At 38.7% G+C, this 25,605-nt stretch overlaps 1 protein-coding gene across 14 annotated transcripts in view; it reads left to right on the top strand.

Annotated features, from left to right (window-relative positions):
- SIPA1L2 (signal induced proliferation associated 1 like 2) overlaps positions 1-24,255 on the top strand; it is a 236,675-nt gene extending 212,420 nt beyond the window's left edge. For 12 of the 14 annotated variants that reach the window (XM_048843864.2, XM_048843859.2, XM_048843862.2 and 9 more), the window contains 5 exons: positions 4,760-4,891; positions 15,382-15,435; positions 16,395-16,518; positions 21,509-21,590; positions 23,029-24,255. In XM_048843864.2, the coding sequence (XP_048699821.2) occupies positions 4,760-4,891; positions 15,382-15,435; positions 16,395-16,518; positions 21,509-21,590; positions 23,029-23,175 (539 nt within the window). In that variant the 3' untranslated portion in view covers positions 23,176-24,255. The remainder of the gene's footprint in view (positions 1-4,759; positions 4,892-15,381; positions 15,436-16,394; positions 16,519-21,508; positions 21,591-23,028) is intronic. The other 2 variants (XM_048843868.2, XM_048843872.2) reach the window with 1 other exon arrangement.
- The last annotated feature ends 1,350 nt before the right edge of the window (positions 24,256-25,605 follow it).

The following is a 25,605-nucleotide window of genomic DNA, read 5'->3' as shown; positions in this document are numbered from 1 at the left end:
ATCAATACTCCAGTGTGGAAACTACAGAACCCGAACCACCAAAAAAATAAAATCAACCTTCTGCTAGGGGCATCTGACTCAGATAATGAAAATGAACATGCGTCAGTCCGTACTGCTTTGGATGGTTATCGAGCAGAACCCATTATCAGCATGGATGCATGTTCTCTGGAACGGTGGTTGAAACATGAAGGAACATATGAATCTTATGTACATCTGGCACATAAATATCTTGCAACGCCAGCTACAACAGTGCCATGTGAATTTCTGCTCTCACTTTCAGGTGACATTGTAAATAAGAAGTGGACAGCATTATCTCCCATAAATGTAAACAAACTTGTTTGGCTGAACAAAAAGTAGGAGTAGGCTCTAAAGTTTTACATTGGTTTACTTTTAAATGCAGGGTTTTTTGTACATAATTCTACCCTTGTAAGTTCAACTTCCATGATAAAGAGATTGCACTACAGTACTTGTATTAGGTGAATTGAAAAATACTATTTCTTTGCCATTTTTACAGTATATGTATTTGTAATAAAAATAATATAAAATGAGCATTGTACACGTTGTATACTGTCTTGTAATTGAAATCAATATATTTGAAAATGTAGAAAATATCCCAAACTATTTCAATTATTGTTATTCTATTATTGTTTAACAGTGTGATTAATTGCGAATAATTTTTTTAATCGTTTGACAACCCTACTTTAGCAAAATGGTTAACTTGAAAACTGGTATCCCACTATTCAGAATAAAGGTACATTAACCCTATATTCACATTCTACCTGCGTCGTCTTGTTTTGTTTTCAATAATCCTGGAGTTTTTTAATCTCCAGAAGAGGGGATCTTTAATGAAGGCTACCTTCAAAGAGGAGGGAACTACTTATCTATAACTGCCCTCTGAAAATAAATACGTAATAACTTGCCAACCATCCTCTTCTAAATTGAATGCTCTGTAACATTTCTATTACTTTATTATTTTGGGTCTTTTACATATGGAGATAATTGCTGGGCAAAGATCTTGTTGCTGGAGCGCATGGGGTGCTTGCGTTCCCTTGCAAGGGTGATTTGAGATATCCTCTATGGATCTTTTAGCTTGGGGAGTGCTCACAGTCATGACTTCAAAGAGAACTTGATATCTTGATCTACACAGTGTTGCCTATAAAAGTGAATGTTGTAGAGGAACAAATTAGTTCAGCTGTGTGCAGTGTTGCAAGCTGCTTGGAACTTGGAGGGGAGAGCAAAGGCTGCAGGAGGGAAGAGTTTGGAAGAGGCATAAGGACACCAGTCTGTGTGCATATGGCTTGAATGCCAGCTGCAGTTGCAGCATCTCTGTAAATAGCTCTCTTAATAATGAGTCAATTTTAGTTTTCAAAAGATGGAGTCCTCTCATGTCATTACCCAGTATGTGGCACATGAAATACGTAGTAACTTCCCCACTCCCATAATATCTCTTCATGAGAGGAGAACTCACAACTCCCACTGACAGAAACAGGATAGTTGCCTTGGTAGCAGGGTGGACCAGATATGATAAATCTGCTTACTCTTATATAAATAAGAAACCTCTCTCTGAATAGGGAGATTTTCTGGCACTAATGTCAGTTGATTTCAGGAGAACTGCTTTGGAACCTATGAGTTTTAAATAAAAAATTGCTGAAACTAAATGCTATCAAAATTGCTCTATATCACTTCTCTGCAATAATAAAAGGGAAGTGAAAATGAATAAAGTTTGATGGTATGGTCATGGTGTCTTCTATATAAAGAACTGGAAGTCACAAGATCAATAACTGTACCAAAAAGCACGGACTTCACAAACAAAAATGTTTTCTCTAAAATTGTGGGTTAATGCATGGATTGTTGTCCCAGAGGGCATAGAGTCTTTTCTCTCCTACACTCAGACCACAACCAAAATGCAAACAGCATGGAAGAATCATTCCCTAAAGCTCAAGAGGCCCAGAAGGTTTTTGCACTGTTAGTACACCAGAATATATCTATCTTGCCCTATTTAAATTTAAATAATTGTCTGTCATGGCATGCTGATGCCTGGACTGTTGTTACTCCTCCTTATTTCTTCCATCAAGACTGTGAGGTTCCGGACCTCTCAGTAACCAAACCTCCTTTCATCCAGAAGGCTTTCTGCTGTTAAGGCCCTCTGTCTACCCTGGACAAAGTAGTGTAGATCTTATGTGAATTTAGGTCCTCACAACGATGTATAAAATGAGGGATGATTACTGGTGAATAAATCAATCCTACACCCCAATTTGGGAAACCAGCAGAATCTTATCAAGTAGACACTTTCCTGACAGGTTTCACATTCATCTTCTATTGACTTGTCACATAAAAGCAGGGGTTCTTTTGAAGTGACGACTCACTTCTCTAGGATAAGAGCTGGATCACCAGCTTTCAAATAAGATATCCTGTCTGTGAAGAAGGTTTCCCTTTTTGTCAAGCACCAGAATACACAAGTATTTGTATTATTCTCCAAAGGACTTTTACAGACTCCAAGCTGAATTCCCAAGAGATTGTTCCATGATCGGTCCCAAGTATGATTTCATCCTCAGACACTTATAATGTTTTCTGGGGATATTCAATATTCAAGGTACTAGACAGAAAATATAGGCAGGAAGTGGGAATGGAATATATTTATATGCTGAAATTCCATTTAATATAAAATCTAGTTTTGCATTCCTGGGGTTCGGTAGAGAGACAGCAGATGTTACAGCAAATTCTATTAAACAGACTAGATGTAAACTTTCTCAGTTACTCCATGAAAACTTAATAATGGAATATCTTGTATATGTATTTCAGGATAAGACAGAAAAATCCCATGGTATATGGGATTTTTACCTCTCCTGCATCATATTTCAGATGCAAGTCTCCCTCCCACCCCCCACCCCCTATATGTTTTTATTGAGGATTGCATACCTGCTCCTCCACCCCATCTTTTCCATTAGAAAGATGATTCATTCTGATAGAGGCTACTGCATGCAATAGAAGGTATTGTGATACATTATGCTTGTTGTGTTTGTATGTAAACTTTAATTTATATAGACTGTATATTATATTCTTCCATTAATATCTGGACAAATGGTAATATGCCTTTTTCATACAAGAAGAAGATATTCCATGTTATGTGTGCGCATTGTTTCTTTCCTTGTGGAAAAAACTCTTCAATTTTTTTTAGATGGTTCTATAGTGAGAAAAGGATTCCTCAGACATATAATAGCCTATATCTGGGGAAGAACTTGAGGGAGGAAAAAGTCTGTATTTTTAAAATATTTTTTAAACTTCTGATTCAACCACATTTTTAAAAAAAAAAAGGATTGAAGTCGAATAACTTTTTTGCTGAATGACATTTAATGAAATAAAAATTTCTATCATTCATCTTATTAGTATAAATTAATGTTCTCTTCTCCCTAATATGATTAAATCTAATTGTTATATCTACTTTCATGAATGTCAGTATATCTAACTGCAGTATTTTTATTATATTATGTCTGCATTATACATCAATATACAAATAGAGCACAGAATCGTAGAAATGTAGGGCTGGAAGGGATCTCAAAATCATCAAGTCCACCCTCATGCATTGAGGCAGGACCAGATAAACCTACACCATCCCTGACAGATGTTTGCCCAACCTCTTTTTAAAAACCTCTAATGACGGGGATTCCAGAACCTCCCTTGGAAGCCTGATCCAGCAGTTAAATCCCTTATAGTTAAAAAGTTTTCCTAATATATCTAACCTAAATCTCCCTGGCTATTGATTAACCCCCTTACTACTTATCCTATCTTCAGTGGATTTTGAGAACAATTGATCACAGTCCTTTTTATGATAACAAATAACATATTTGAAGACTGTTATCGGGTCCTTCTTTGTAAAGAAAGCCTAGCTTCAAAAAGAAAATGTAAAGTAATTCCCAAAGTGGACTATGAAAATAATTTTCTATTCCTTCTGAAATGTAAATTCATAGTATGTTTGTAAAACGCTGTATAACCTAAAAGCTCAATATCACTTATTATTAATGATAAATGAGAGCTTGTGCACTAATACAAATTTGTGCAGTATCTATGGTATAGTAAGAGTTGCAGTTCATTCTGGAAATAGTGTTACAATATGTTGAAATCTATCACTTTCTCCGATATACATTTTATCAAGATAAAATTGAAAGAGCATTTTAAAATCTGAATATAATTTTTCTTTTAGAGGATAGAACAAATTGATAAAACTAAAAAGGGAAAGTTTCTGAATATTGGGTGGAATGTGGGCATAATTTTCAAAGCAGTCTCTGTACCTGCACCCATAATCTGAGCACACCCCATTTTTGTGTGTATAACTGTGTATGCACACAAATTCTGCATGTGTGGTTTCACGGGCTTTTTGAAAATGTGGATCTATAGGGGTGTCTAACAACTTTCTCCTCACAAAGGATCTTAAAAAAGCAACTATTTGGGTTCCTTAATATTCTACTATTTATAACTCTGTTCTGTCGATTTATAATATTAGTATGCTCTCATGTAAAGTGGTGGTTAGGAAGAGAATATTCTTTTTAAAAAAATCTTCCTTCCTTCTCATTCTCCGTCAATCCAATGCCGCTTAAAATGTTATGCTGACACTGAGCATTTATAGAAAAAGCAGGGGACAAGGGAAAAGTGAGGATGAGCACCCTTTGGCTATATATATTTTTGAAATTTAATTCTAATAGCCTTAGAACTAAATATAGACCATTGTCCTAAGACGACTAATTTTTGGGTTTGTTGATAGATGAATTCTGGTTCTCAGATGGCTCCTTGTCTGACAGAGCCAAATTCAACGATCCCGGCTTGATGCCCCTTCCGGACACTGCCGCAGGACTAGACTGGTCCAACCTGGTGGATGCTGCACGAGCTTTTGAAGGTAAGAAAACTCAGCAAAAAGACTGCTCTTCCAAGTTTTTCCCATATCTTCTATATACTCATTTTGAATAATAAAAATTTTATATGTATCTCAGTAGTTATAGCCTTTTCTGTCCTTTTTGTAATATCACTTACTTTCAAATGAGGAACTGTGTTGGACACAATATGTACTGTGTGGCTACTATCAACTCTGCATGTGCAGTCCAAGTGATGTTGCCCCTCCCTCTGACTCGCATAATAAGCCCTCAGAAGAATGTTGCAGTGGTACAAGTCTTAAAATCTCTACTGATATGTTTTCAAATATAGTGTGCAGTCAGGAAGTAGAGCAGTCGTGCAGAATTGGACTATAATTCTAGGTTAACCTGGAGAAAATGACACACTCATCTCTTTGATATCAAACCTATACATGCTTAGTTTAAAGGTAAACAGAATAGTAGACATGCATATTTAAAGGTTTTGTTTTAATGTATGCTTTGGTCAGGTCTTTCTCTATACTATCCTAGAGTTCAACAATCTCAAGTAGAAAGGTTTTGTTGTTTTTACTCTTTAGTTAAAGGCATTCAGAACTATTCTTGTACTATTTTGAATGCATAGAAAATGTATCAGTGATGATCAGCATTCTAAAATACCATCATGCTTTCTATCCTGATTAACTTTGAGTCCCTTTGTCTCTGTTCGGCCCTTTTCATATACTTCCTATCAGTTAAGAGGAATGTATTATAAAATCGAAAGATATTCTGAACAGGATTCCCATTGTATTTACACACTTGGTTGCTTGCGGGGAGATGTGTATATATTTTTGTTACCAATATCCTAATGCAGCAACTGGAAAATAAAGACTTATCAATACAAAGAAGACTTGGAGTGATGTAACTGTGTTCATGCTAAAGCATTTTTTACTGCTGCATAAAGAAGATTTTGTTGTTCAACAACTCTTATCAGTTCAGCTGACTGAAAGTACTTGTTCTGAATTCATATTTTCTGAAACTCAGATATTTTGAAGTCTTTTAGAAACTTTATTTTCATTTTTCTAGTCTCCTTAAATCCTCAGCTCAGAATAATGGCATACTGCTTTATTCTGCAATTAATTAATTTGAGCAGCAATTTCTCGATTCTAGTAATTTAATGCTTATTCTCAATAATTGCAGTCATATTTTTTTCTCATTTGTTCTGTTCAAATAGGAAAAGCTATTGACTGACTTGTTTTTAGTTGCATATATTTCAGATATTTTCATTTATTCATTTTGTACTACAGTACTTGTTCAGACTTCATAGTTTGAAGAAGACAGTCTGAGTCACAAAATAGAGATTGTCTCATTGATTGCTTTGTGAATTATTTGAAAAATTTGAGTTGTAATGCACATTCCCATAAAGAATGCTATAGTAAGTGTTTCTAAGTTTTGTGTTAGTGGGTACATTTCTTTTCTGTTAGTGGGCGCATTCGTGCAGAAGGTGGAAAGATCTATGCATGTTCTATATAACCTATAAAACATTATAACTAATTTTTTGATTTCATGCTATGATATTGACCTCTTGAGTGGAAATGGGTTTTCTAAAAGATTTGGTCAACTTTCTGCATACTCAGTCTCACGACCAGAAAGCCAAAGTCAAAATAAGCACAACTGATTAGCATATCGTGAAAAGTTCATTTGGAGGGAATCCATTATAAGAAATAATGAGTTCTTAAAATAGTTGGGTTTGAATTGGATGCTATTTTCCTGTGTATGTTGAAGTTATCCTTCGTAATTGAGGAATCACTTCAAGACTTGGTATTAAGAGTAGGTGGGAGCTAGTGTTCTGGACTCTATGAATGTAATGAATAGAGAAATGATGATCCCAGAGATTAAGGAAATTGGTGATAAAAATGTCAATGGAGTTCTGCTATGCAGGGTTCACAGTGTTTGAAACGGAACATTTCTAGAAGTTTGGAAATGAAGCCGAATAGCTAGTTCAGCATTCTTCTTTAAGAATATTTTAAAAGGAAAAGGTGTGTACAAGCACAGAAGTTGGGATGCCACAATCATTTCCTTAGCTGTGTGGGGATTAAAACCTCGGACCTTTTTATTTTGGTGGATGAGAATGTGATCAAAACTTTTGAGATATGTCTGTCTTTAAAGAAAAGTGATCCAGTTAATGAAGACTAAGCCATTGTTAAAGGGGTTGTTTGCTACTGAAGAGTTAAGAAATTAAAGTTAGATTAGTCTCCAATTCTGATCTGCCAAGTCTCCTAACAATTATGCAATTTACAGTCCTTGATATGGGAACTTTATTTTAGTTTTCTTTTTTCATACAAGGCAATTTTTCTATATCTCTTCCTCTCCATAGCTGGTGGCATGATTAAAAGGTCAGTTCTTTCTTGGGCCTCTTTATTCTATCTACTGACAGCCCATAAGATTAATACTTATTCATAAATACACATTTTGAATTATTACCATAATTCTTCTGTGTTTTAAACCCAACTCTCATCCAAGATGGAACAATATAGAACAGATGAGGGATTTTAAACCTGGGAGCGAGGTGATTTAAGAATGAATGTCGACATAACTTTTTTTTTTTTTGCCATTACAGCTAGAACTTGAAATTCACTGTTAGATGCTACAAAGGCCTTCTTTTGTAGTTTAAAACTAAATGAATAAATAATAGCTTTTCCCCTCTGGTTAACTCATCATTTTGCTCCTGCAAAGTTTTTGGTCTAAGATAATGTTGAAAAATATATTTTTAAAAATTGATACTGAGATTTTTTTTTTAGATTGTGCTGTAACCCTTGCTTTCTAAAAGCCCCTGTGAATAGAATGCTACAGGATCTTAGAGATCCAGATACCAATGCTTCTAGCAGCTCAGACTCTTCATCAGGATCCTGATGCTATTGGTTTCCTTTATGACAGTCACTTTTTGAGGATCCAACTGCTACCACCCCTTACTAGACAAGAACTTTGTGCACAGGTGGATGATGAAACCTCACACTAAGTAGGATCTTGATGAGAGGGAGCCTGAGCAACTTCCCTTTTTTCCTGTAGCTTGACCTTGTGGTCCAGTTTTCTCTTCAGAGGTGGCTTTTGGGGTCCATGAAGTCCCTGATTTGGGACCATTTTAAATATCAAAGCAAAATTTAGGAGGGTTTTTTTTTTGTTTTTTGTTTTGTTTTGTTTTTTTAAGACAGTTTCTGCACTTGTTGCTGCAGACAGAGCCTTGAAAATGGAAACCAATTTCTAAAGTTGAAAGTTTACCGCTAGTATTTCCTGACATTCTTGTGGAGTTCACTGTTCCCACATGGTCTCTTGGAGAGGGCCTTTGCGATTGATGAAATCAACAGGTACAGTTCCTTGCTTTTTGAACCCGTTCATGGCTGGGGAGAAGTGGGCGTTAGAAAGTCTGCAACTGATGCTGCTAGAACACCCAGGGCTTCCTCCTGTCAGCTGCTTGCAGTTTTGCAGTCCTTTCCAGAGCAGTCATCATGGTGTCTGGACCATTCAGTAATGTGAAGCAGCATGAGCTAAGCATAGGTAGGGTGATCGTACTTCCCAAAGGGAAAATGGGACACAGAGTGGGGCTAACTCAAGGCTCCCTCCTCTGTGTGGGGCTGGCCCAAGCTGCTCGCCTGAAACCCCCCCCCCCCCCCACACACACACACAACTGCCTGGGGCCAGCACAAGCCACTCCTCCACACACAGTTAGCCAAACTGCTCTCCCAAGCCCCCCACCCCGTGCTGCATGGGGCTGGCATTGCCACGCGCCCCGCCGCACATTCCTTCATGCACCCCCCTCCTTTTTTTCTTTTTTTTTTCTAAACAAAAATGGGCATTTGTCCCGTTAGCTCTTGCCAACTGATCAAGGCTGAGATAGGGCTTAAAAAGTGGACTGTCCTGGCTGAAACGGGACATGTGGTCACCCTAAGAATAGGTCTAGGGGCAAAAGGATTCCAGCATTCTAGTCTTGTTTCAGTTCAGTGCAGCTCAGCTCAAACATTGATTCTCTGTGTCCTTGGCCAAGACACACTTAAAATTTTGATCGCTGTGGGGTTTCCTCATTACTTAACTACATTACTATGATGTGGTGACCATTTTTTATAGACTGCAATGCCTATAATTAACTCACTTGTGGCTTCACCACTTGTCCTCATTAGTCACATTACAAATTTATGGCAATGCAACCTTTACACTACACAAGCGTGTTTTCTCCGTGTATAATACGGGAAGAAACTTGAAGAGCTAAAGGAATACAACTGAGAGCAAAGTTGATAGATGAGACTACAGAGGAAAAAGGGGACAGATAACAAGATAAGAGAAGAAAGGGTAAAGAGATAACATAATATGGAAGAGGAGAGAAAGGAACTGAACAACAGAGAATTGGATGCTACCAGGCAAGACAATAAAAAAAGAGTATAGAATAGAAGGAAAACAATAAACAGAACTGAGAAAAGAGAAAATTGTATTGAGATTGATAGATTAAAATGGAGAATGAATGGAGAGAAAAGGGGATAAAGAAATGTTAGAGAATAAGCAGGAAAAGAGACAACCTTTAGAAAATTTGATTCGTATTCCTTTAATTGCTTTATTACGCTTCTCTGAAATCCTCGTAGTTCTGAGTTTGGGGTAGAGCAGTGTACTTTTGAGTACTTACATTGTATTAATAGTAATGGCTACTCTGGAAAATCAAATAACTGAAGAATATAGTGAAGGAAAAAAACACTAAACTGTCCAAGATTCCCACAACTGCTTTTCATTCTAGAAGACTGGAGTGGGACATAAACATAAACATTGACTCTTATGTACAGGCCCAGCAGTATTTGTGTCACTGTTAACTGCTGGTTTTAGTTTAAAAATGGGCGTTCGCTGTTTTTTAAATAATATTTTGGGGCTTAAACAACCTGACAGAGAGCCCCTTTATGTATTGTTTATGATTTGGTTATATAAACAAAAGTAATTTCAACCAGTGGTGAGCTGGAGCTGGTTTGCACTGGTTCGCTAGAACCGGTTGTTAAATTTAGAAGCCCTTTTAGAACCGGTTGTTCCGTAAGGGACGACTGGTTCTAAAAGGGCTTCTAAATTTAACCCACCAAAAGTGGCGCCTTAGGTGCCAACTCCAAGGGGAAAATTTGGTGGGTGCAGAGCACCCACCGGCAGCTCCCCGCCCCACCCACGGCCCCAGCTCACCTCACCTCACCTCCGCTCTGCCTCCTCCCCTGAAGGCGCCGCCCCGCTCTGCTTCTCCGCCCCCCCAGGCTTCCCGCGAATCAGCTGTTCGCATGGGAAGCCAGGGCAGGCTGAGAAGCAAGCCACGGCTTCCCGCTCAGGCCCAGGGAGGCAGAGCAGAGGGTGAGCTCGGGTAGGGGTGGGTGCGAGGAGGGCCACCCACGCTGCAGCAGGTAACCGGGGCGGGAGGGGCGCGCATGGGAACCGGGGCGGTGCACTCAGAGGAGGAGGCAGAGCGGAGGTTAGGTGAGCTGGGGCTGGGCGCGGGGCGGGGCGGGGAGCTGCCAGTGGGTGCTCTGCGCCCACCAATTTTTCCCCATGGGTGCTCCAGCCCCGGAGCACCCAGGGATTCGGTGCCTAAGGTGCCACTTTTGATGGGATCGGTGGGGGGAGCGGCTGCTCCCCCTGCTTCCCCCTAGCTATGCTCCCCCATCCCTAGGAGCCAGAGGGACCTGCCGGACGCTTCCTGGGAGCTGCCCCAGGTAAGCACCGCCGGAACGCCCCACCTTGCACCCTGGCAGGTGCCTCTGGCTCTTAGGGGTGGGGTGCGCACCCACTACGGTGGCCCACGAGACCCTCCTGCCGGTTCTGGAGGCAGTCAGGGGACAGAGGAGGGGGGTGGATGGGGCAGGGGTCCTGGGGGAGGGTTTCAAGGAACACAGGGGTTTGGATGGGGTAGGGGTCCCGGGGGGCAGGGGTGGGCAACGACACCCTCATGGGGTGAGGAGGGAACCCATTGTTAAGATTTTGGCAGCTCATCACTGATTTCAACCACTGGTGTATACCAGGTATTTTCACAGTTCTAAGCTACTTATGCCAATTAGAATGCAGCATTTCTTAATGCCATTTTATCTTTGTGGCACCATGTGTGCTACTATAATTAATATTGTTTTAACATCTCCATTTTAAATCTTCATAGTTTAATAAAAGTTATGCTAAACATATTATGATTAGGGGAAAGAAAAGCATTCAGCATAAAAGATAAGTATCTAATCAAATTAGCTTGTTTAAGTGTTTAGAAAAATAAAATTCAAAACATTTAGGAAAAGTTCTGTTGTCTAATATGCATGTTGTAACTCCTGTTGACTTCAGTGGAAGTTTGTGTGTGTGTCTGTGGACAGAATTTGACCTTGAGATGGGAGTTTAGCAATGAGAGGGCCATTTGATGCATTATTTTATTTTTAGCTTTCTTCTATTATGCTATATGTTACCTAACTTAAATTGTTTGGATTTATTTATTTATTTTTGCTATCTGTGATGCTCCTGAACAAATGCAGTTCTGGTCCAAATTCTTCTCTCTTACAACTATGCAGTCCCATTAACATGCACTGAGGTGGATGGGTTGCACGTTTTGGTCCAGTGTTCTCATTTTTCTCTGTCTGGAGTAGACAATTTTTTGCTTAAAATTTTGATGTAAGTACCCATATATCTTCTCAAGTAATTTCCTTTGTGTGAGTAGAAAATGACATTCCAAACCAAAATTAGAAAAAGGAAAGATATGTCATTCGAGAGGATTTGATATGCACATAGAGCTTCTATTAATGTCAATGGGAGTTGTCCTTTCAGGGTTTGGTAGCACAAGTGTTGCAATCATAAACAAAAGACTAGATTCTTCTCTCATCTCAATTTAACTCCATTGGTATCAGTGGAGGTCTTTTGATTTCCACTGGTGCCAGTGAATGGAGAGTCACACCCAAGTCCTTATGTTATATTAATATTGATGGCTACTCTGGAAAATCAGATAACTGAAAAAGAGAACAAGGAGAACAACTACTTTTGGTCAAATTCTGCCCTCCAAAGCACGGATTTAACTCATTTCAGTTCACCTTTTAAAAACGGCCCTGTTAAACTGGTGAAACAATTATTAAACACAAGAAAGTACTCATGGGCACGTTCAGTGGGACAAGAAATAAATACTGAAAATAAAAAATTAGGCATGCAGCTGAATAAGAATCTTCCTATGTAACCATTCACTTTGCAATATTCCGTTTCCTTATTTATGACAGAACTGTCTTATGCATTGTTCCAGGGAAATGAAATGAGAAAACTTGTTGGTGATGTGCTAGCTATTATCTGTTTTGTTGTTGTATTACTGAGGGAGTAAATTTTGACTTTAACATATATGCCATCATGTGGCAGCAATGCCCCTCTGCCATGTGCATTGGCCAAACCGAACAGTCTCTACGTAAAAGAAATGGACACAAATCAGACGTCAAGAATTATAACATTCAAAAACCAGTCGGAGAACACTTCAGTCTCTCTGGTCACTCAATTACAGACCTAAAAGTCACAATATTACAACAAAAAAACTTCAAAAACAGACTCAGACGAGAGACTGCTGAATTGGAATTAATTTGCAAACTGGACACCATTAAATTAGGCTTGAATAAAGATTGGGAGTGGATGTGTCATTACACAAAGTAAAACTATTTCCCCATGTTTATTTTTCCCCCCTACTGTTCCTCACAAGTTCTTGTCAACTGCTGGAAATGGCCCATCTTGATTATCGCTACAAAAGGTCTTTTTTCTCTCCTGCTGGTAATAGCTCACCTTAACTGATCACTCTTGTTATAGTTTCCAGAGTAGTAGCCGTGTTTGTCTGTATTCGCAAAAAGAAAAGGAGTACTTGTGGCACCTTAGAGACGAACAAATTTATTTGAGCATAAGCTTTCATGAGCTGCAGTTCACTTCTTCGGATGCGCTGTAGCTCACGAAAGCTTATGCTCAAATAAATTTGTTCGTCTCTAAGGTGCCACAAGTATTCCTTTTGTTTTCTCGTTATAGTGTGTATGGTAACACCCACTGTTTCATGTTCTCTGTGTATATAAAATCTTCTTACTGTATTTTCCACAGCATGTATCCGATGAAGTGGGCTGTAGCCCACGAAAGTTTATGCTCAAATAAAAGTGTTAGTCTCTAAGGTGCCACAAGTACTCCTGTTCTTTTTGCAGATACAGACAGGCTGTTACTCTGAAACCCATAAATTAGGTTGTTGTTTTTGGAATAACAGGTCACAAAATCACTTATTTAGCATACAGTGTGAGAGCCTAATGGTTTCTAACACCTATTTAGTGACATTGTTGCCCAAAGGATGAGTGGTGGGTTGCTGTTTAACATTTCACAAGTAATTGAATGTAGTAAAGTTATGTTTAGAAACTAGCAGAAGTGCAGTAATAAAAAGCTCTAAATATTAAATTTAAATTTCATACAAATACAACATTAAAATTTAGTAGAATTTTTGAAAGGAATAAAAAGTTATAAATGCGCAAGTTATAGTCAATGCACATTTAAAGTAATGTAATCTATTTGTAGTTTTTGCTGACTAAAATTAAAATTTTGGGGTAAATTCAAGAAGGATGTTGCTAAATTGCAGGGCCCCCTCCGGGCACTAGTTTTCCAAGCAGGTGCTTGGGGCAGCATTTAGAATGGGGCAGCAGTCCGTGTCCCGCAGCGGCAATTCGGCAGCAGCTCGCCGCTCTTCTTGGGGTGGTGGCAATTCGGCGGCGACTGCTTGGGGTGGCAAAATTGGTAGAACTGCCTCTGCTAAATTGGATAGGGTTCAGAGTGGAGCTATGAGAATGATTAAAGGATTAGAAAACATGCCTTGTCGTGATACTCAGTGAGCTCAATGTAGGTATAACATGATCCAGTGGCAGGAAGTTGAAGGTAGACAAATTCAGAGTGGAAATAAGGCATATGCTTTTAACTGTGAGGTTAATTCACCATGGGAACAGTTTATCAAAGGTCATAGTGGATTCTCCATCGCTGGAAAATTTTAAATCAAGATTGGATGTTTTTCTAAAAGATCTGCTCTAGGAATTATTTTGGGGACATTCAATAGCCTGTGTTATATAGAAGTTCAGACTAGATGAACACAGTGGTCCCTTCTGGCCTTGGAATCTATGAATCAATGGAAATTTTTAAAAACTGGGTGAAATATTTTATTTTAAAACTTCATAGTATGCTTTCCGTGACTGTTACGAACATCCTTTGTAATACTTCCTCACTAAAGGGAAGGTGGTGGTTTGATTCAAATACCCCTAGTAAGTCCAGAACTACAATCTATCTTTTTTTTTTTTTAACTTAACAGAAAATGTCTTAACCTTGGTAGACCAGACAAGTGCTTCTTGTCTGGTCTACTGAGGTTAAGACATTCTTCTTAGAAATGCTTAGTCAGTATTGTGAGGGAAAAACACAGGGTAAATTATATTGAAATAGAGTTCAGTGATTTAAAATACCCATGTTTTGTGTATTACTGACCATTAACTAACTCATCATGTAGGAAAGTTAGGAGCAGTATAAGATTTGCCACTGCTTTTCTGTCCTCCACCATCAACTGTCAGTCAAAGACTTGAAAAAGAGCTCTGTGTAAGCTTGATAGCTTGTCTCACCAACAGAAGTTGGTCCAATAAAAGATATTACCTCAACCCCTTGTCTCTGTAATCAAAGTTTAGGGAAGGGAAGAAAAGAACAAGTGAAATGGGTAATTAGATGTATACCTTAAATTTACTTCTGCCCCATTTCTTTTGTGATCATAATTGTTTGCACAGTCTTTTCTGTGGCACCTAATTTGAGTAAGGAAACTAAGTTTAACCTTTCCCTGCTGCTTAATTTAATTAAGTTATATTGCTTCCATAGTGTGAGTTGTCATTGTGATAGCAATGGTGTGCGAAATTCTCCTTTCTCACTTTAGATGTGTGTGGAAAACTCATGACCTAAAAATGCCAAGACATATGACAAATTGCAAATAAGGATAAAACTTGGGGAAACTACTGCTATATAAAGTTGGTCTTGAAATCAGATATAAAAGTGAAAATTTGCATCAAAGTAGTGTGAGAGCTGGAAATGACTTTTCAATCTTTACAGTGACCTCCAAAAGTGTTCATTTTGTAATCACTTAACAAAAACTTCTAATTGCTGTGATTCCCTGGTTTTGTTCTTGTTTTAATATCTTGGTAGCACTTTTAAAACAAGTTAGTAAAAATTCTTACTTAAAACAATTTGCCATGTATTTACCATTTGACTTTTGTGGTGCACCACATTTCCATGCTATGTATCATAATACTGTGCATTATATGAGGGCCGCTGAGCATGAAATGTGTAATTTCAACCATGTTGGTTGGCATTACATAAAAATTGATTTTGAAAGTCTTAAGGGCTTCTCACAATAAGAGACACTCTGAGCTGCATTGACAGTATTCCATTATGTGAATTTTGCATAAGGACCACAGCTGCTTTAGCAGAGAGGTTAGTTGGATGTACTCTCTTGTTTATAGGAACATTCTAAATCTTATTCCAGGTTTTGACTCTGATGAAGATCTTGGGCCAGTCTGTCATCATACATCATTTCTAGGTGACGGTTTGGGGTTGATTGTTGGCTTTTATCTTTAGTAAACTTCCTTTCTGTTTCAAGTGTTTGCACGTTTGCATGGTAATGCAAGCTTTGGGCCTGTGGGGGAGGAGAGGGAGAAGGGAAGGCAAGGCATGTCATGGCCAGAGTCAATAGAAAGCTGCAGGCATGGAATTTGTATGGAAATCAGTTAAATCAATCTCCACAGAATATGGATTTTCCACAACAAACAATTTTAAATCATAATGAATCATTTACTTTTATACTTTGCAGTGATCTGCGTGGCATATTTTTCATAAATGATTTGTGGTATATTTTGGCAGCTACACTGAATGTCCACAGATAATGATATTGGTCATTGGGAGACAGGCTAAGTTCCAAGCACATTGGCCATGTATGCTGGTGGCCCTCATCTAGTATTTTGGTACTTGACGGTGCTTTCACCAAATAAAAGCTACTTTTTATACTTAAATATGACAAAATAAGTGCATAATAATAGCACTTGTATACTGCTTTTCAAATATATAGATAACCAGCGCTTATACAATGTGTCTGAAATGTCAGAATAATAAAAATGGAACTGTGAAAATTTCTGTGGAATTTGATGCTTTAGCTTTCCATGAATTGGTATTGTCACTGATCATAGCCCCTGTTTCTCAGGTCTTCTGTGGATTTCAGTGAGACCAATTTACTATTCAGATTAGCATTAACTAGTCAAAACAAATCTATCACTTTGCTGATATTTGCAAACCAGATGTTGATGCAGATGTTGGAAAGAGCAACTAACTGGAACAAATTGTAAATCTGCTGATTGTCTTCAAAGCTATCATGTAGAAATCTACTTCCCAGGCTCTAACTATATCCAAATAATTAATTGTACGTTGGCCTTTGATTTTTTTATTTTGTATATGAAATCATGTTTACAAATTAGCTTTACATTAGCTTTGTTTTTGCCTTTACAGATCAGAGAGTGGCATCTTTTTGCACCCTGAATGATATGCAGCAAGCTCCAGGTTTGGAAGGTGCTCAAGAGTTACCTTTGGATGAAGGGCCAACAAATGGAAAAGATTTCATTGATACTACTGGGTATGTGAGATTTAGCGCACTTTTATTATGAAGCAGATGACATAACTTCTGAAATTACATGATGTTCTTAACACAGCCTAACGTTCTTTACTTTTCCATGCCAAGAAAATAATTTATTCTAACTAGAGGAGATACTTATTCAAAGATCAGGGTGTTAAAATGCCCAAATTATCATATCAAAATTGAGACTCCCCTGTAAATATTGCAGAAAATACCTTTTTCAACTATGGCATTCCCAAAAGTTTAGGAGTTCAACTACGATTCAGAGTTACGTATTATAAGCCAATATCTTTGAAGAACTGTCAGAGCAGTAAGATATGGGAGGGAATTGTTTGGTTTACCTACTGTTGTCTGGATATTAAGAACAATTTTTGCAGTTCATCAACTTGTGACTGTTATCCATGCTAACTTGTCAAGTTTGTAGATCATGACAAGCTAAACAATGAGATTGTTTAATATAATCATTGCCTTGAGGGATAAAAATCCAGAGGAAACTTGCATGCAGTGCTGAGCTTGTTCATTGAATCACTGGACAAATGCTCCTTCCTACTGTCTTGGCCTGCCATAACAACTACATCTCTCTGTGTAATGCTATGAAGCCTTGAAGAAGAATTATCAGAGATAAACTACAATGGCAGACACAGCTATTCTTGTTTTTGAAAAAATTAACTTCTTTAACAAAGTCACAATACCAAGTAATTTGTACACACCATATCAAAAATACTGCTCATTTGAAATTAACAGGAGTGGCTGAGTGCCCAGCATTTTTGAAAATTAGGGGCTTACTTTTCTTACAACTTGTACCTACAGATGACTTTTGGTGCCCAACTTCAGGCACCTTTTGTTGTGTTGGGCATAGTGTTTTCAAATATAAGCAGAGATACTGGACTACAATTCTGGAGCAAGGTTTGGATTCCACAGCTACAGAGTCATCCAGTGTGTAGCTCCCTGACTACCAGGAGAAGCCCAGTCTCGGTCATGTTCAGGTTTACATGCAAGATCTACCTCTGTAATGGCTTTCACCAAGTAATTGCAACTTTCCAGTACCAACCAACAATTTGGAATGCTGAAGGGGAAATAGTAGAAGGCAAGAAGGACATGTACACAGTAGGAACTAAAGAGGCTGTGAGGAATTGGCCCTTCAAGGAACACACGCTGCCATCTGTAACTGTTTTTGGCACATAGATAGCACAGTGATAGTTGCCTTAGAAAACAAGATAAATATGTAAATGGCCATATGGAAGAATATGTATCTAAACATACCTGCTTCTTCAAACATTTCCAATATCAACGCTCAAGTAATTTCTATGAATTTGGGGTGTACTCTGGAAAATTTTAGATCCATTAATAAAACGCTGTCAGCATGGGACAGACCTAATCCTGTTCTTTCATATTTCATTCTAATCAAATGGGTAACGCCACCATTAGGTCCTTATCCTTTGAAATGTCTATTAGCACGAATATACAAAGCAATATATAAGAAATTTTATTCAGCATCTTTTGAAACAACTGACTTCCAAGATGAGTAGAACATATTCAGTTTACTGTTTGCTGTTTTTGATTATCACCAAGGGCAAAATAAAACAGAATAGAAAGAAAATTATTCCAGTATGAAAGGAGGTTGCAGTGTTTTATACTATGTTGCAGGCCTGTCAGCGAACAGACACCTTTTCTTGGCTCTTGCTGAGAAGACAGTCCAGAAAACTTTAAAGCTCATCAGCACTCAGTGAACTTCCTAAGGAACATCAGTGGCTATAACAGTTTGCCAGGGTCTGAAGTCCCTTTTTAAAAAAGATAAGACTGCTTTTAAATATCTCATATGTGGTCTTGTGCTTCATTTGAAGAGAGTATCTGGCAAGCCATGATAAAAAAGTATTATGGAGTTGAGGAGTAGCTTCTGCTTCTGCCTTAGGAAGATTGTCCATGCATTAAGAAAGTGGTTCAGCACCTTGGGAGGCTAATGGGAACCCAGGGGCTGCCAGGGTCCCTCCAGGACTAGGAATAACTAGGCACCACTGGTGGTCAGGTCTGCAGAACCCTCAGCCTTTGTGGAAGAGGAATTTAGGTAGCCTTGATGATCGGAGATTTCAGGCAGCAGAAGTTGTGTTAGAACTTAAAGCTGGATCCCCTTTGCTATACCTGTAGACCAATGATGCTTCTGAATTTTTTGGAAGTCAGGAGACACGTCAGCAGATCAGGCTGGAGCATTCTGTCCCCAAAGCTCTGGAGTTGCTTCAACGTTAGCAAGAGAAACTCCAGTTACAGAGTATTCACTTCCTCTTAGAAGAAATTGCACTGAGCAATTAAGTGACTTTATTTATTTATTTATCTATCAATCAATCATTATTTACTATTTGTTGGATTACTGTAACATCCAAGAGCCCTAGTCATAGACCAGGACCGCATTGTGTAAGCAAGCACTGTACATAAACACAACAAAAAGATGGTGTCTGCCTCAAGTAGGCATTTTAGTTGCCTTCGGACATATACTGGTATAAGGACAATTACTAAAGTAAATCTTCTTTTCTCTGTAGTTGCATCTAGCACCATTTCAGCACTCAAAAGCAGCCAAACACTGATGCTGAGTAAATGAAGCTTGTGCACCTCAATGAGGCTGGGTCTCTGCTCCATCCACCTCCTTCCTCTCAAGTTTAAGTACACTGTAGAAAGCACATGGACAGCCAGGAAGTTGGGAGGTCTGCAGCTACAAAACACTGCTGCAGTAGGAGCTTTGCACCTAAGGACTTTTGGGTGGGCAATAGTTAGGGTAGGTGCCTGTCCTGCAGAGCATTTCTGATCTTTGCCAGAAAAAAGTGCTTTGCTCTAGAGAAGACAAGGCAACCACCTCCTCCAAGCATCTCTTTGGAGACCTCTGAACCTTAAAAGGTTCATGTAACTAGGAAGGTGTTAGGCCTCCCCGGGCCATCAGTGCTCTAGTAATGCAGACCTTGAAAGATCAGCCTGAAGCATTCTCAAGTGGTGTTAAAAATATTTCTTTGAATAAGTTGTGTAAAGTTTTCCTTCTGTCAAATTCAGCAAGAGAAAATCCAGTCCCTGCTAGCAAAGAATGTCAGACCCTATTGACCCCACCATACACCCTGCTTTAAAGGTAAAAAGCTTGCTTATGAGCACATCCTAATTTCTTTCCAAAGAATTTCACTGAAATCTCTGTCATTTTATCCTATCTCCATTACCATTTAAAAAAGTCCTTCTCTAAAAACTCAGTGTGAAAATGACTCCTGGGACTTTAGTCGTCATTAGACAAAGTGCTCGAAGGCTATGCAGCTTGTTTCCTCTTTAATATCAAATACAATTGGCTCCCTTGTTTCCAAGAGTACCATGTCTAGATGGCTCTCTGCACATTTCATTGCTATGCCTTTGCAGATCTGCAACTTTGACTGAATATGCCTTTACATTGCATTAGAGAGATTTCTGCTTCTGCAGCCAAAACCTGGTCAGTTTCCATCTAGGAGACTTGCAGGGTAGCCAGTGATGTTTTCTGCTTGAAATTAGCATCTAATGTGGGGTAGAATCTGGTCTTCAGATCACCACTCACTACCTTATCTCCCTTCAAAGTTGAGTTCTGTAATCTTTTGTTAAAATCCACAGACACACACACCCCACCTTAAACACACTTTGCTTTGTTTATTTCTACCTTTCATTTGGATGGAACTGATCAGTGGGTGTTGTGTAACTCTGCACAGCAGGGATGGCATATAGTGCCCCCAGCTGGAACAAGGGGCTTAAGTTTTCAGCATCATGTGAGTTCCCTGTCTGGTGACTTGGTACAAGAAAAGACAGCAGCTATGTGTCTTTAGACAACAAATACAGGCAAACCATTAGCCCCTGCTTACAGCTGAAGCAGAGAGATTGTAACTTTCTTAAGGTCACAAAGGGAATAAGTACCCTAGTGCCTCACACCAACCTGGTGCTTTGAGCTCTAGACTGCCACCTGGCTTCTATCCTCTCCACTAGGGAGTTGTGGGTTTCAAAAACAGGAAGATTCAGCAATAGAATGTATCGGTTTTAAAATCTTTGATTTGTTTTGCTTTTCAACTTGAGAAGTGGAAGAAAGGGGAAGGGGGGGGGACTTTAGTCTTTTTGCTTATTAGGGTGTCATTTTTAATTAGAACCAATTTTGGACAAATTAATCTACTTACATGGTAAAGCACATTTCTCCTCAATGACTTTAAACTCACATCACCTCTTCCAGCTAGTGTGCATTTGGAATAGCAAAAAGGCATGCAGGCATTCCATGTTTGGTGTTGTCAAACCTGTCCAATTTGCTAACTTGCATGAAGCAGCTGATTCAGCTTTGTATATTTCTTCAGCGTCTCTCATCTAGATGAAATAATTCACATTACGTCTAATTTAATCTGTGAATGTGTATGTAACTGTCTCCCAAAGTGTTCACTATCATAAGCAGGACAACAGCTCTTCTCTGCATTTTCTCTCAGTCATGCATTTGATTAACCGGTGGCTATATTTTGTATATTTGACCTTTAAAGACAAAATGTTAGTCTTCATAAAGTCACTGGTTTATCTTTTTGCTTGAAATGGCACAATTGCAGACCAGAGAAGAGAACTAAAATAACCCTATATGTTTATAATCGTTGCTGTTGCAACTTGCTTTGTTACTAATGTTCCTTATCAGAAAGCAGCTTGTTAACAAATGCACTCTTCGCATTAATTAGTTGAATAGTTAATTTGCACTGTGAATACATGTGCGAGTAAGATCTGAAGCATATCGTTTTCAAAGTCATTTTTCATTTCTGCTTCATTAGTGGGAGATGCAGCAAGGTATTTCAAACATCACAGTAGTGGGTTCGTGCTTGAGCAAGTCGATTGTTGCTTTTTCCAGCTGACATGCCCAATTGGCCCTGGGTCAATTGTTTTTTGTGATGTGACCCTATAAGAGTATGTTTTATTGACATTAAGGAAGGAAGTATTTTGAACTAACTCTGGAGTGAAGTTCTTGTTTACTTTGTAGGGAGCACACACCATCTACTCTGACTGGAAAAGTAAACCAGCTGGAAGTGATCTTGCGGCAACTACAAACTGACCTCCGGAAGGTAAAAATCTCTTCATCAGAATTAAATGTCTCCGTTGCTCTCCAATAGAAATAACTATACTTATATAGTACCTTCCATCCAAGGATTTCAAAGAGCGGGTTAATGTGGGCAAAAAGAGGGCATTTAACCTTATATGCTGCACCTAGAGGGGATTGAGAAGGTCTAACTTCAGATCAAGAGCTGCTGCAGGAGAAGCTGGGATAGAATTATAAAGCCAGCTGGAGGCTGCAAGGAAGGAGCATGCAGTCACTCTCTAGAGGGAGAGACTTGGTCACAAACAATGTGGAAGTCTAGGGGGAAAGTGAGCCATGGGATCCTGCCCTGGACTGTGTAGTCAGACAAGAGGGGTGAAGTAGCTATGGAGAGCAGAGGATACTCCAGTGGTAAATCTAGAGATAGGACAGGAGATAGAGACATGGGGTAGGAAGGAGCCCAGGGAAACAGCAACAGAAACTGAGCAGACCTGCACTGTTAGTCATAGGGTCCTTGGGCTACAACCCAGAGTTGTGGGCAGGCCCAGGTTCCTCTACCCACCGGTGACTGGGAAGTGGCAGAGTACCTAGAGGTGAAACAGAAGACTGTCTGAAGCAGCATCCGGACAACTTGTCCAGTGGGACTTTGATACCCTGGAACGGAAGACTGTATAGCGACTTGGCTAGAGAGCCGAGTCAAAAAGATGGAGCACTTCAAGTCATGAGCAGCCAGTGATGGGGCGCCATGTGGGTTGAAAGCTAATTCTCAGACCTAGTCACCAGGAGGCATACCTGCAATGAGTGCAGCCATTTACAATCCATGAGACTATATGCCAGGAGTATGATATTCAACTTGCAGATGAGTAAACGGGCACAGAATGGTTTGTGGCATGACTGGAATCAAACAGTGAGTTAGTGACAGAGCTGGAAACAGGAACTTGGGTGACAGATCTGTTAAGCAACAGGCCACATATTGCTTTAAGTGATGAAATAAACCATTAGAGGGAAATGATTGAAGCCAAACATTTTGCATTAGCTTTGTATTTGTGAAATCAAATCCTTGTGACTTGAATTCTTCTGTATCACTTGTTAATCCTCCGATCTTGAATCTTTTCTTTGGGAAAACACATTTGGGAGGTTTCACAATTTTTCAGTCCCTACTTTTAGGGATGAGTCTAATCTGAACTGTAGAATAACTTTTTAGTGCTCAAATCTTTGTTATACAGGAATTGGGTTCTACAATTCTCATCCAGAAATTGCATTTAGTTTTCTTTTTAGCCTGCAATGTTATCTTCTTCGTACAACACTGCAACAAATTTGGGGATTCAGCTTACAGTTCAATTGCTGTCATAATGGATTAGGGAGCTAAAGTAAACAGAGCTCTGTGACTCGCTTAGAAATATGAGCAACAAAACTAATGTCATCCTAGCTACTTACTTTATTCAACTTATATTTTTATTAACCAGGAAAAACAAGACAAAGCTGTTCTCCAAGCTGAGGTCCAGCATTTGAGACAAGATAACATGAGACTTCAGGAGGAGTCTCAAACAGCAGCCGCTCAACTGAGAAAATTCACAGAATGGTTTTTTAATACCATAGACAAGAAATCCTAATGTCTAGGCCCCTGGAAAGCACTATTTGAACTGTGTAACAGTTGTATTTTTGAATTAACAAAATATAATTTCATTGTGTTCACAATCCATTTTAGATGTTTCTGCTGTATTCTCTGTCCAGCTCTATTCATTTGAACAAGACTGAGGGCCATGTGGATCTATCTTTGTATTCATCTGAAGAAAGCAGAGAATAGCAGACATTTGTTTGTGTGAAGATGAATGTAAAATTCTTGGTGTCATTTTAGACATTTTTAGAAAATGCTCTGGGTTGGGGTTGCCTGAAGAGGAACATTTTGGGTTTTATTTCCTGTATTTCAGGTCCTCTGGTGAAGATGTTTAAATCAATTTACAGTAGCTTGGGCTTCAGTATTGTAAGATAAAAAGAATAATCAGACATATACCTTAATGTTTAAAAGGTGCTCTATTTTTTGTATGTACAGTAGTTTATTTCCACAGTCACATTGTCATAGCAATAAGAATGGAGGTATAGTGAATAGTCACAAAGCTGTGTGTATAAAACGTTAGCACTGATGTGTTTAACACTAGTTTGGATGCAGATACATTAGAGATTATTTATTTGCAGGAACAAATGGTGCCTGAATATAAACAGTGTTCTGATTTTCTAAAGATACACATGCCTTGTAAATGGCTCACTGGGTTAGCCCACTCCAACTTCAGATAATTTTGTATAGTTGATGTTCAGCTAAAACAGTTATACTGCTTAACTATTAAAATCATGTATGGTGTGAGCCAGCCAATCACTTGTACAATGCCATATTCGTTTCTTTGTACAGAAGCTTTGATCAAGTGTCTTGTATTTAACACCTTTATTTAAGCTTATTTAACCTTTAGTTGTTAATTTTATAAAGTTTTTGTTTTATCTGCACTATGGTGAAGACAGTTGGTTGCGAGCTGTAATATTTTTAGCTTGCTGAGACTGTACTGAGGAATACTAGAAAATTCTAATGATTGGATGCTGCTAGTACACTATTTGTATGCTTTAACATTTTTAACTGTTTCATTTGAGATGAACATACATTTTGCTTTTTTAATAAACGTTAAAAATATAAACCTCAAAAACTGATATTTGTTTTTCATCATACAGCACACATCCAATTCCACTGTCCATAGTTTAGGTTTCTGTTCAGTCCACTCTGAATGTCATGTGCATAAATGTATTCATCTGTGATCTTACTTTATGTTCTGATCCTGAGGAAAATCTAAGCAGGCATAGCTCCCATTCACGTCTCAGGATCAGCCCACAAAGTTGATGCCATCGTTGGTGTGATCCGATCTATACCTGACAGGGTAACTATTCTGATCAGGGAGCAAAAACTATCCAGCTACTTATGTGTATTGACCTAAAAGAACTATCACTACATGGAGAAATTTAGAAAAATCACTCAACAGGCATCAAGTATTTTGAAAATGTATCTTAATGCCAGATACTCCGCCATCTTTAATGTGTACAGTCAAAGATTTGATTATGTCGTTAGCATCTGCGAGATATGAAAGCATGCTGCTGATAGCTTAGCCTATTGTATATTCATCTTCTTTTGCTGCAATTCCACATCTAGTACTCTCCTTAAAATCTACCGGAAAGGTGCAATTGTAGGAAATGAATTGAAGCTGACGAGCCCCTTTGATGTTAGTCTGCCAAGAAGAGCCAGTTTGAGACTGTGATGTTGTTGAAAGCACAGGCACAAAAAATGGATTCTAAGTGAATGTGGAAAGTCACATTTAAAGCCCAATGTAAAAGCTCTCAAAGCTTTAAGTGCATAAACTCAGCTGATACAAATTATTCTTCATCCACTATTATGTACTGTGGGGGCCAAATTTTATGTTTTCTGAAGTGGAACAAAGATCTGTCTCTGCTAAAATGTTTTTTGGATGAACAATAGGAAAAATCATCTTTGGACAGAGAACATCAAGGCTTTGACCAAAATTTCAGTATCACAATTTACTAGTGAAATGGGGGTTACAGGGAAGGGGTGGAAGAAAGGGACTGCATTCTGAGTCCCTGTACTTCTTTTAGCAATGGCTCTGATTCTAACATGCCGGGCAATGTCTGGCAAAAAGCTCCATTAAGTTACAGTAATTAAACATGGCAGTCGTGTGTTTCACTAGAATCTGATTTAAACACCTTGCAAAAGTCATTAGTCAACCCATCTGGGCTGGACACCTTGCCAAATTGCAAACTGTACAACCGTCACAATTTGTCAGTAAAATGTGCCTTCAAGAGAGGCTTGTCGTCTTTGGAAGCTGTGCTAACTGAAGTGAACTCAAAGAAGGGGCTTTTTCTGGAGAGGTAATATTGAGTTTGTTTAATAGTTAAAACTTTTTAGATAACATTTATTAGCAGAATATAGTGTATATACACTAAGTCCTGTTTTCAGCTGCTGAAATAACTACAATAATGAACTGTGCAAA

Source organism: Caretta caretta, chromosome 3 (assembly GCF_965140235.1).
Source record: "Caretta caretta isolate rCarCar2 chromosome 3, rCarCar1.hap1, whole genome shotgun sequence".
Taxonomy (NCBI): Eukaryota; Metazoa; Chordata; order Testudines; family Cheloniidae; genus Caretta; species Caretta caretta.
The sequence above is the reverse complement of the archived record's forward strand: the minus strand, read 5'-3'. Positions and strand labels throughout refer to the sequence as shown.